Source organism: Phocoena sinus, chromosome 14, assembly GCF_008692025.1.
Source record: "Phocoena sinus isolate mPhoSin1 chromosome 14, mPhoSin1.pri, whole genome shotgun sequence".
Classification (NCBI taxonomy): Eukaryota; Metazoa; Chordata; class Mammalia; order Artiodactyla; family Phocoenidae; genus Phocoena; species Phocoena sinus.
Genome location: NC_045776.1, coordinates 49,542,704 through 49,556,167, shown reverse-complemented (window position 1 = coordinate 49,556,167; position 13,464 = coordinate 49,542,704). Strand labels below are relative to the sequence as shown.

General features: G+C 38.1%; 1 protein-coding gene across 1 annotated transcript in view; it reads right to left on the bottom strand.

Annotated features, from left to right (window-relative positions):
- OSBPL1A (oxysterol binding protein like 1A) overlaps positions 1–13,464 on the bottom strand; it is a 212,292-nt gene that overhangs the window by 63,829 nt on the left and 134,999 nt on the right. The window contains 1 exon segment of the mRNA XM_032603377.1: positions 4,245–4,401. Coding sequence (XP_032459268.1) covers positions 4,245–4,401 — 157 coding nt within the window.

The window sequence follows — 13,464 nt, the reverse complement described above, 5'->3', positions numbered from 1 at the left end:
CTGAATGCATTTTCCAGAAAAAAAAGAAAAAGTGCCATCAAAATGGAGCATTTATTTTGTATATTCTCTACCTCTGTAGTGTTTTTGGTTCTAGGTCTTAAATAAAATCCTAATTCTTTCTATTGATATTTCTCTACAACTAACCTAAAAGCCCAAAGACATGTACAGCACCACAGTAAAGGTCACTGGCCAGCAGAGTACACGGCATATCAATAACTCAGAGTGAATGAAAAACATAAAACACTTTTTTCCTAGGTCTCATCATATTAAAAGACATTGCAGAAGTTTTCTGAACTCCAGTAAGGTAGAAAAACCATTTTTTCAAGATTTCAGTTAGCAATTACAAGATTTTCAGAGTGAGAAGATAACTCAGTTCCTTTAGCCCAAACTTTTATTTAAGAGATGACTTAATTTACCTAGTTCGTTAACAGAAGAATTATTTTGTTGGTAATTATCACATAGGATGGATTAAAGATCCATAATATCTGTATTTTAATTAACATAAAAATAAACTCAATTAGTCTGGCATAGTTGGTTTTATATTAAATTAATATGACATTATAGTTTATGATTCTCTGGGTCAGCAATTTTTCAAACTGCACCCCATGATGTCACCCTATGATAATGGGGTAGAAAAGGAAACAAGAGGGCAGAGGTTCTTTAGAGCAAATCAAATCATTTTTGAGGAGAAAGAGAGTAAGCAGAGTTAAAAGAGGTCATTTCTACTGAGTGTTTCCCATGTGGCAGGCACTCTCCTAGGTACTCTTGTGCTGACACATCCAACAGGAACAGAAACAGAGTCTGGGGGAAACCTGTTGCTCCATAATACATACTACAGAAAGTAAAGTTTAAATACTTTTGTTGGCTAAGGACATGAAATAGATATGGTGATTCCAACTGCAGTGGGAGACTGGGGAGGAGGGGACAGACCTTCTCTATGGGACCCTCATCAGTCTCTGAGGGTGGGTGAGGTTTTAACAGTTTCCATACTAAACTTCCGTTGCACGAATGGTTCCATGGCTAAAAAACAACAATGGTTGAAAACCCTAGCTCTATCTTGTCAGCAAATTAGTTAAGCCATGATTTAATATTTTCCATAGGAACTATAACTTGTAAGGCTTCTCTTTTCCCGTTTTAAAATTCGCATTTCTTGTGCAAATCAAAACGAAGATGAGGTACCACCTCAGAGCAGTCAGAATGGCCATCGTTAAAAAGTCTAAGAATAACAAATCCTGGAGAGGGTGTGGAGAAAAGGGAACCCTCCTACACTGTTGGTGGGAAAGTAAGTTGGTGCAGCCACTATGGAAAACAGCATGGAAGTTCCTCAGAAAACTAAAAATAGAATTACCATATGATCCAGCAATCGCATTCCTGGGAATATACCTGGACAAAACTATAATTCAAAAAGATACGTGCACCCCTATGTTCACAGCAGCTCTGTTCACAATAGCCAAAACATGGAAACAACCTAAATGTCCATCAACAGATGAATGGATAAAGAGGATGTGGTATATATATACAATGGAATACTGCTCAGCCATTAAAGAAGAACGAAATAATGCCATTGCAGTGACATGGATGCAACTAGAGATTATCATACTAAGCGAAGTAAGTCAGAACGAGAAAGACAAATACCATATGATTTCACTTACATGTGGAATCTAAAATATGGCACAAATGAACCTGTCTACAAAACAGAAAAAGAATCACGGACATAGAGAACAGACTTGTGGTTGCCAAGGGGGAGGGGGAGAGAGCGGGATGGACTGGGAGTTTGGAGTTGGTAGGTGCAAACTATTATATTTTTAGAAAGGATAAACAACAAGATTCTCATGTACAGCACAGGGAACTATATTCAATATCCTGTGATAAACCATAACAGAAAAGAATATAACAAAAGAATGTCTGTATGTGTATAACTGAGTCACTTTGCTGTACAGCAGAGACTGCCACAACATTGTACATCAACCCTGCTTCAATAAAAAAATAAATAAAATACGCATTTCTCTCTTTTAAATTTTATAATCCATATTCTTCCCATCTCCCCAAATTTAAGTGTGTATATCCCAAGGATAGGTGGTGATGTGGGATGAGGGAGAAAGGTAAGATTTTTATGGAAAAGGTAAGTAAGTGGTGAGTAAATTCTTTTTCAATATTCAAGAAAACAGAAACATATGACAAGGTCAAATACAAATTTCACACGACTTTTAAAGGTAAAACAGAAGGCTTCAAATAAATTTCATGATCACTTCAGGCCATGTAACATACATTTGCTTTTCTAAAATATCACCAAAATTACTGTTAATTCAAATTACTCTTAAGGTCAATATAATAATTGCCCATTATAATCACAGATTACTTACAGCACAACTTAGGGCACAGGAAAGAGGGACCTGATAACATTGAATACTCTACCTGTTCTCCTATCCCCAAATGAAACTTTTAAATTGTATGTGGCATATGCCCTGTTTATTTGTTTAGAGAAGAGCTTTATGGAAAAAAAAAAAGGCTTTAAAAAAAACTCCTATAATGCCTATTTTTTAAAATAGGAAACTGTTATGTTTTTCCACATATTTGAATGCTGACAATTTCCTAAATTACCCACTTTTAAATAGCTAAAGAATATTTTATTACATTTATAGGTTTCATAAGTTGCATCTTGTACATCAGTTTAACTTTTCTGGTTATGTCACTATCTAGTTGCATTGTGGTTTTTCTTAGTGACCTATCCTCATTCCAAATTTTGAACGGTTCCATCTTAACTTTCACATCTGTGCCATTCTGGGTTTGACTAATTAAAAGGGAACACAGAATGTATGAATATAGTATAATCAATTTCTGTCAGATGCAAAATAACTCCTCCTGTGATGCATTACAGCACACACACAAAAGGGCTCCTGGGCCTTAAAAGCTGAGAAATCCTCCTCAGCCATAGGCTATAACAGCATCTATGAAGCACGGCGTTCCTTCAGATACCTTAATGATTCTATGCATCTCTGAACATTCCAAACATATGTCACATGTGTTCTCACTAGACTGTAACGAGGTATGTGTTAAATGGTTAAAGGCTATCTTCTTCTTAGACATTGGGAGACCTGACAGGTTTCCTGTTAGGTACCTCATGCCCTGCACAGAACTTAGCCCCTGACCATAAAGGAGCTGACAGTAACTACAAGAGAGGAAGGGCCCTCACAGCTCGCCACATAATCTGCAATGGTAAACGCCATCAAAAGATAGCCATCAACGAGCACGTTTAGAAGATACCCTCTAACCAAAGAGAAGAAAACTCTGGTTTGAGCTAGTTACCTAAAACTCACTGATCTTTTCAAAATAAGTACAAAGTGAAACATTTTTTGTTAACAAGGGGTGATACATATACATCAGAAGTGATATGTACAATTTTTCAGCAGGACAATAGTTGAGACCAATTGTAGCCAGATTCATGGTACAGAAATGGGGTTAGAGCTACACAAATCTACAAATATTAAATAAAAAACCATTCTGTAGAAATTAATGGTTAATAACTACTTATCCCAAAAGTGCTCTTTACAATGACAACAGGATTTATTCTCCACTGATAATTTGATAAAATATTGTACCCTATGAATACCAGCATGCACACATGGCACTGTGTCTATAAACTTGTGTGAAACCAGAGAACTCTAGTGTCTGTGACATCTCATTAATCTGGGACAATCTCTAGGACTAAATCATCAAGCAAATAAAAAAATACTAATGTTATTAGACAGTACAAAATGGCTATGTTCAACAAACCCTGGGTCTTAATAAAAGTCTTTGTGTAAATGTAACTAAATTGTATCAACAAGCAGGCAATATTACCATCCATTCTCAATAAAACCAACCAGAAGATCAAATGACTAGAAACTAAAATAGCATTGGGAGGCAGAGTCATAAAAGATGTATGCTGAAAAGAAGAACCCAGCATCACTTTCAATAGGCACTTCTGAAGAGCCTTTCTACATGGCCAGCTGAAGGATTTATGTTCCCCTAAAACCATGGTATCTAAAACCAAGTTTTGTGCTTAGTTCCTACAATTACAGATGATGTTCTTCTTCTAATGGACAAAGTACTTAAGCTAAATCCTTTCCTTGAGGTGATGGAGCAATATAAATATTCAATAGAGAGAAAAAGCAAAAACGAAGAGAACGCATACTTTTCTTTACAAAAGCAAATGCACTTGATAATAAAAAGGCAGCAATGTTCACTGTTAAAGGCCATCCTACCTGTGTTTTTTGATGCCATTGGAGAGAGCATCTCCACCACCACAGTCTTTTCCTTCGGACATTCTGTGCTTTCTACTCCTCAGGTGCTCTCCTTCCTCTTCAAAGCAGTGCGCAGTCACTGCTTCCAATCTACTCAGGGACCGTTCGGACTCGGAATCTGTGGCAGAGCAGGTTCACAGTCAATGAACCGAACTTTGGTGTGAGGCTTCCGTAACAATGGATCTCTCCCTTAACGCATCAGGCTTTGAAACTTAAGCAGCCTACTTTGTCCTTCAACAATCCATCTGTTAACTCCTCCTCAGGGATTTCAGAGAACCTGCACCCAATAAGGCTAAAGTGGATTTAGGAAACAGATATAGGATTATATAAACTTACAACTGTTAGATTGTATACACTAAAAGAGACGTCCAGAGATTACCTAATTCTTTAAGAAATTATATTCAGTGGTTTTCCCCCTAAAAAAATTTCTACTTTTATCTTCCCTTTCAAAGCACCTTAAGCATAACTTTAAAAACACAATCAGTTTTTTAAACTCATGTATAAAGAAAAAGCTACCGTGGCTGTACTTGGGGGAAGCATAAATTACATCTGATACTACAGACACCAAAGCAAAGGTAATTTTTAACTACTTTAAAAAACACTTCTTCTGGTATTATATTATTTAAATTCTCAAGAGCTGAAGTCTGAAGTGGCCATATAAAATCTAATTATCAGGCGGGTGTTTTTAGGATGGAAATGTCACATTCCCAACTGCCTATGCATTCAGCGTGGAGCCACGGCCTGTCTGGGAGTAAAAGGACAACTTATCTGCGTACGATTCGCTACAGTCTTCAGGCACACTCACATCCTTCATCTCCTTTCAGCATCTCCAGGGTGCTTTGGTGATGGCGAGGAAGGACTACGGGGTTAAGAAGTATGCCCGCTTACTTGTTTAACGCTTCTACATATTTCAGTTCACAGTAGCAGCCATCAATCTCTAGAGAACTTTAAATGATGCCTATGCTTTTATTAAAATGTAAATTCCAGGTAACATCTAACTTTCCGTAAGCAGATGACCACACAGGCAACCGTCCTCTGCTCTAGGGAAGCACTCACACCCATTCAAGTAACCTCCCTTAAATAAAAGTTTCAACCATCTGCTTAGCGTGTATTATAGCTAAGATGTTCAGGGAATAAAATTATTTAGTACTTCTTTTCCCCCGACTGCATTCTACAATTCAGCAAAATCATGGGCTCTTATTTTATCACATTAGGTTCACTAGTAACAACTGTTGGACAAGTACCACTGCAGGTGGACAACACACCTTGAACTCTGGACCGTCTAAATGGTGTAAGTACCTGCAGAAAAGACTCAATGCTATGGAAGTTATTTTTATCTTCTGTAAATATAACTTTACCAGAATTGAAAATATAGCTTTGTTGTGACATATACCATACAGCAAAGAAAGAGATATTTTTAAAAGTAAGTTTAAAGCAATATTTATTTTTCATTGTCAATTTTGGCAGGCAGTGACAATATTTTATGAAAACAACTGAAGACTTGGGAGATTGGGATTGACATATATACACTAATATGTATAAAATGGATAAACTAATAAGAACCTGCTGTATAAAAAAAATAAATTCAAAAATTCCAAAAAAAACCCCAAAAGTGAAGACAACCTGCAAAGCCAGTAACAGGGGACTGTCATCCATTTAGATGAAATACACAGCTGCTAAAATCACAATTACAAAAGCAACTTAATAAAATAGAAAAATACTTTTTAACATACTGATAAGTCAAAATAATCAGGATACCATTTTACAGCTCTAAAATATAAGCAAAAAAATTAATTTTATTCTGCCTTAAAGAAAGATCATCTGGTTCAGGTAAAACAGATATCTGTCCAAATGAGAGCAGTGAAACAACAGAAGTTTGTCTAGTGCACAGTGAGGCAAAGAGGGGAAGAGTTCATTTGCTGGGGTAGGCAAAGGGGTATCAGGAAAGGATATAGGAGAGGTGGTATTACCTGAAACTGGCTTTGTCTCTCTTGGTGGGTGTCAAGCAAAAAGACACAACCAAGCCAAAGAGTGGGAGAAAGAAGGATTTATTACTTGCAGGAAATAAGGAGAACACCGGGGATCTTTCCCAAGGCAGTGTCTCCCCAACAGCAAAACTGGGGAAGTTTTACACTAAGGGTGCATGCATATTCATGAATGGGCCTGGGCAGTATATGTATATTCATGAAGGGGTTTGAGTGGAGGAGAATTCAAAAGAGAATTGAGGCAAAGGTTGACAGAGTCAAGCTCTAGCTGACTGAAGTCATGAGGGTCAGAAAAGGTCAACAGTTGATCTGGTGGTTGGTTGCAGGCTCAAGAGGGGCGCCGTTTGAATTCTGTAAAACAGCTCAAGAAAGTGTTTCAGGCTAATCTTTACCACTGAAAACAGATCTGGGCGTCTTTACAACTGATTATTATCTTTGCCTACTGCAACTTCTCTTGCCTTGGTAACAGTCCTGTTTGTTCTTGCATTATTTTTGCTCCCTCAAGATCATTAATTACTGAGACCTGTCAAGGTCAGGCACTGTGGCCAGGCTTAGATCACAAAACGGTTTAGGCTAAAATGGCTTCTCTTATGTCAAGAAAGCCATGCCTGGTTCGTTTTCTTTGGGGATCCCTACCTTATTCTGCTTACAGTGGAACAACAGGTAAATCTCAAAACGTCGAGAATGGTGCTCAGGTGGAGGTGAGGGAAGAGTTGTTCAGAGGAAGCAGCGTGAGCACAACCTGCACCAAAGAGGGGTGACAGTGGTCTCGGGTGGTTTTTTCACTTTCACATTTTTAAGTTTGTTTCATATGAAAAAATTAAGAATTTAAAGAGCCAAACAAAATAACCCTGTCTGCATTGGTTAGTATTCATCAAGATGCATTATTACTTTATAATTTAGATGTCATGAAAACCAAAATGCACCTGAAGCAAAAACCCAAGCACTCAAGCATTTATAAACATCACTCTGCACAGGATACTGTGTTTGCTATTTAAGGGATACAAATCATAAGACAGGGACTAATCCATTTCCAAAGAAAATTCTTAACAAAAAGCAGATATACAATAAACACCAAACAAGAGGTAAGGCAGTAAGAACTTCTATGAAGCAAAGACTTTACTCAGAGCAAGATTTAAACTTACTGAACACAAGCTGAAGACCTACTACCTTCAATCCAATCATAGGAGCGCTGTGCTTACCCCTAGGGACACACTATCAGGTGGCAGTACAGACCCTTATCATTCCCCTACCCTAACCTCCACCCCAAGCGTAGCAACTTGACTTTCCTCTCTGCCCCCTCTCCTAGTCTCTCTCTCCCTGTTCATCCACCTCTCCCCTCCCCCCAACCCTTATTTCTCTCTACCTTGCTCCCAACCTCCTTCTCCCTCTAATATAATCAGGCTATGCCCACCCTTCCCCTGAAGGGCTCTAGCGAAGGTCACCAATTACCGCCATACTGCGAAGTTAGTCCAATGATCATTTTTTAATTCTTATCATGACTCGTCCACCACATCTGATACCGCTTACTTCATTCTTCCCCTCCTTTATCTGGTGCAAGGCATGGTGGGCGATTCAAAGAACAATGAGATGTGGTCCCTGTCCATGGTCGAGCAGAGGTAGACTGTTTTGTGAAAACATGAGTTCAGTGAATTGCTCCCAGTGCAGTAGCATAAGTCTGGATGGGGGCAGTGGGCCACACAGGAGGGAACAGCCAGTTTCACACAGTGAAGGACTGGGTATCCAGAGATGACTGTGACTGATGGCTGAGCTAAGTTGACAAGCAGTAAGACTGGGGGTGGAGGAGGGAGTTACAATAGAGGAGCTGTTCCAGGCATAAGGGAGCGGCATGATGCAAGGCAGGGAGGAAAGAAGGAGCATTCAGTAAGGTGGAGGAGAAGAAGCGAGAAAGGAGTGGTGACGGGCGGCTGGGGGGAAATGAAGCTATGAATCAGTCATGAAGCTGACTACTCAGGATGAATAAAGATCAACGGCAGGCAGTGGGAAAAGAGGGTATAGAATGAAGCGGGAACGAGGTAGTATCCCATTCCACGCCGTAAAGTTCTTTCACCCGCTAGAGGCAAATCGTCAGCTCATCTCTGAGCATTCTAGCTTCAGAGGCAAAGGAGGAAACACGATCAGTGACATGATTTACAGTGTCCTCGAGATAAAAACTAGCTTGTTAAGAACAAAAGCTCAGTGACTTCTAGTACTATGTATACAGTGAGACATAGCTTGGACTTACTTTGTGGGCAGTAAGGAGCCATCCTTAACTTCTATGCCTCCAATGCATGAGTCACGCCAATACGCCTCCAGCAGAGTATCATTCATTTGGAGACCCATGGGTCCAGATATATTTAAATTCTAACATGTTTACCTAAGTAGCAAAGCATAGTCCCTGTGGAGGCTTACTGATTAAGGTGAAGCCTGACCATACGAGTAATTTTTTTTGAATTTTTGAATTTTTATTTTTTATACAGCAGGTTCTTATTAGTTATCTATTTTATACATATTAATGAATACATGTCAATCCCAATCTCCCAACTCATCCCACCACCGCCCCCCGCTACTTTCCCCCGTTGGTGTCTGTACATCTGTGTCTCTACATCTGTGCCTCTATTTCTCCACATCTGTGTCTCTACTTCTGCCCTGCAAACCAGTTCATCTGTACCATTTTTTCTAGGTTCCCCATATATGCATTAATTTGCAACAACTCTTTTTCTCTTTCTGACTTACTTCACTCTGTATGACAGTCTCCAGATCCATCCACATCTCTCCAAATGGCCCAATTTCATTCCTTTTTATGGCTGAGTAATATTCCATTTTGTATAAATGTAACACATCTTCTTTACCCATTCATCTGTCGATGGAAATTTAGGTTGCTTCCATGACCTGGCAATTGTAAATAGTGCTGCAGTGAACACTGGGGTGCATGTTTTCTCTGGGTATATGCCCATTAGCAGGATTGCTGGGTCATACGGTAATTCTATTTTTAGTTTTTTAAGGAACCTCCATACTGTTCTCCATAGTGGCTGTATCAATTTACATTCCCACCAACAGTGCAAGAGGGTTCCCTTTCCTAAACACCCTCTCCAGCATTTGTTGTTTGCAGATTTTCAGATGATGCCCATTCTAACTGGTGTGAGGTGATACCTCACTGTAGTTTTGATTTGCATTTCTCTAATAATTAGTGATGCTGAACAGCTTTTCATGTGTTTCTTGGCCATCTGTATGTCTTCTTTGGAGAAATGTCTATTTAGGTCTTCTGCCCATTTTTTCGATTGGGTTGTTTTTTAATATTGAGCTGCATAGGCTGTTTATATAGTTTGGAGATTAATCCTTTGTCCGTTGATTCGTTTGCAAATATTTTCTCCTATTCTGAGAGTTGTCTTATCATCTTGTTTGTAGTTTCCTTTGCTTTGCAAAAGCTTTTAAGTTTCATTAGGTCCCATTTGTTTTTATTTCCATTACTCTACAAGGTGGATCAAAAAAGATCTTGCTGTGATTTATGTAAAAGAGTGTTCTTCCTATGTTTTCCTCTAAGAGTTTTATAGCATCCAGCCTTACATTTAGGTCTATAATCTATTTTGAGTTTATTTTTGTGTATGGTGTTAGGCAGTGTTCTAATTTCATTCTTTTAAATGTAGCTGTCCAGTTTTCCCAGCACCACTTATTGAAGAGACTGTCTTTTCTCCATTGTATATCCTTGCCTCCTTTGTCATAGATAAGGTGACCACGGGTGTATGTGTTTATCTCTGGGCTTTCTATCCTGTTCCATTGATCTATATTTCTGTTTCTGTGCCAGTACCATATTATCTTGATTACTGTAGCTTTGTAGTATAGTCTGAAGTCAGGGAGTCCGATTCCTCCACTTCCGTTTTTTTTCACCCAAGACTGCTTTGGCTATTCAGGATCTTCTGTGTCTCCATACAAATTTTAATATTTTTTTCTACTTCTGTAAAAAATGCCATTGGTAATTTGATAGGGATTGCATTGAACCTGTAAATTGCTTTGGGTAGTATAGTCATTTTCATGATATTGATTCTTCCAATCCAAGAACATGGTATATCTCTCCATCTGTTTGTGTCATCTTTGATTTCTTTCATCAGTGTCATAGTTTTCTGAGTACAGAACTTTTACCTCCTTAGATAGGTTTATTCCTAGGTATTTTATTCTTTTTGTTGCAACAGTGAATCGGATTGTTTCCTTAATTTCTCTTTCTGACTTTCGTTGTTAGTGTACAGGAATACAAGAGGTTTCTGTGCATTAATTTTGTATCCTGCAACTTTACTAAATTTATTGATTAGTTCTTAATAGTTTTCTGATGGCATCTTCAGGATTCTCTATGTATAGTATCATGTCATCTGCAAACAGTGACAGTTTTACTTCTTGTCCAATTTGGATTCCTTTATTTCTTTTTCTTCTCTGATTGCCGTGGCTAGGACTTCCAAAATTACGTTGAGTGATAGTGGCGAGAGAGTGGACATCCTTGTCTTGTTCGTGATCTTAGAGGAAATGCTTTCAATTTTTCATCATTGAGAATGATGTTTGCTGTGGGTTTGTCATATATGGACTTTATTATGTTGAGGTAGGTTCCCTCTCTGTCCACTTTCTGGAGAGTTTTTATCATAAATGGATGTTGAATTTGGTCAAAAGCTTTTTCCTGCATCTACTGAGATGATCATAACGGTTTTTTATTATTCAATTGTTAATATGGCGTATCACATTGATTGATTTGCATATGCTGAAGAATCCTTGCATCCCTGGGATAAATCCCACTGACCATGGTGTATGATCCTTTTAATGTGTTGTTGGATCCTGTTGCTAGTATTTTGTTGAGGATTTTTGCATCTACATTCATCAGTGATACTGGTCTGTAATTTTCTTTTTTTTTGTAGTATCTCTGTCTGGTTTTGGTATCAGGGTGATGGTGGCCTCATAGAATGGGTTTGGGAGTGTTTCTTCCTCTGCAATTATTTGGAAGAGTTTCAGAAGGATGGGTGTTAGCTCTTCTCTAAATGTTTGATAGAATTCACCTGTGAAGCCATCTGGTCCTGGACTTTTGTTTGTTGGAAGATTTTTAATCAGTTTCAATTTCATTATACCTGGGATTGGTCTGTTCATATTTTCTATTTCTTCCTGGTTCAGTCTTGGAAGTTTATACCTTTCTAAGAATTTGTCCATGTCTTCCAGGTTGTCCATTTTATTGGTATAGAGTTGCCTGTAGTAGTCTCTTATGATGCTTTGTATTTCTGCAGTGTCCATTGTAACTTTTCCTTTTTCATTTCTAATTTTATTGATTTGAGTCCTCTCCCTCTTTTTCTTGATGAGTTTCGCTAAAAGTTCATCAATTCTGTTTATCTTCTCAAAGAACCCGTTTTTAGTTGTATTGATCTTCGCTATTGTTTTCTTTGTTTCTATTTCATTTATTTCTGTTCTGGTCTTTATGATTTCTTTCCTTCTACTAACTTAGGGTTTTGTTTGTTCTTCTTTCTCTAGTTCCTTTAGGTGTAAGGTTAGATTGTTTGAGATTTTTCTTGTTTCTTGAGGTAGGACTGTATTGCTATAAACTTCCCTCTTAGAACTGCTTTTGCTGCATCCCATAGGTTTTGGATAATGTTTTTGTTGTCATTTGTCTCTAGGTATTTTTTGACTTCCTCTTTGATTTCTTCAGTGATTTCTTGGTTATTTAGTAGCATACTGTTTAGTCTCCATGTGTTTGAGTGTTTTACGTTTTTTTTCCTTGTAATGGATTTCTAATCTCATAGCGTTGTTGTTGGAAAAGATGCTTGATATGATTTCAATTTCTTAAATTTACTGAGGCTTGATTTGTGACCCAAGATGTGATCTATCCTGGAGAACGTTCCATGTGCACTTTAGAAGAAAGTGTAATCTGCTGTTTTTGGATGGAATGTCCTGTAAGTATCAATTAAATCTATCTGGTCTGTTGTGTCATTTAAAGCTTGTGCTTCCTTATTAATTTTCTGTCTGGATGATGTGCCCATTGGTTTAAGTGAGGTGTTAAAGTCCCCCACTGTTATTGTGTTACTGTCGATTTCCTCTTTAGAGCTGTTAGCAGTGTGTCTTATGTATTGAGGTGCTCCTATGTGGGTGCATATATAATTGCTATATCTTCCTCTTGGATTGATCCCTTGATCATTATGTAGTGTCCTTCCTTGTGTCTTATAACATTCTTTATTTTTAAAGCCTATTTTATCTGATATGAGTATTGCTACTCCAGCTTTCTTCTGATTTCCATTTGCATGGAATATCTTTTTCCATCCCCTCACTTTGTCTGTATGTGCCCCTGAAGTGGGTCTCCTGTAGACAGCATATATATGGGTCTTGTTTTTGTATCCATTCAGCGAGCCTGTGTTCTTTTGGTTGGAGCATTTAATCCATTCACGTTTAAGATAATTATCAATATGTATGTTCCTATGACCATCTTCTTAATTGTTTTGGGTTTGTTTTTGTAGGTCCTTTTCTTCCTTTGTGTTTCCACTTAGAGAATTTCCTTTAGCATTTGTTGTAGAGCTGGTTTGGTGGTGCTGAATTCTCTTAGCTTTTGCTTGTCTGTAAAGATTTTGCTTTCTCCATTGAATCTGACTGAGATCCTTGCCTGGTAGAGTAATCTTGTTTGTAGGTTCTTCCCTTTCATCACTTTAAATATATCATGCCACTCCCTTCTGGCTTGTACAGTTTCTACTAAGAAATCAGCTGTTAACCTTATGGGAGTTCCCTTGTATGTTTTTTGTCATTTTTCCCTTGTTGCTTTCAATAATTTTTCTTTGTCTTTAATTTTTGTCAGTTTGATTACTATGTGTCTCGGCATGTTTCTCCTTGGGTTTATCCTGCCTGGGACTCTCTGCACGTCCTGGACTTGGGTGGCTATTTCCTTTCCCATCTTCGGGAAGTTTTCGACTATAATCTCTTCAGATATTTTCTCAGGTCCTTTCTCTCTACTCTTCTCCTTCTGGGACCCCCTATAATGTGAATGTTGTTGCGTTAATATTGTCCCAGAGGTCTCTTAGGCCATTCTCATTCTTTTTCATTCTTTTTTCTTTATTCTGTTCCGCGGCAGTGAATTCCACCATTCTGTCTCCCAGGTCACTTATCCGTTCTTCTGCCTCGGTTATTCTATTGATTCCTTCTAGTGTATTTTTCATTTCAGTTATTGTATTGTTCATCTATTTGTT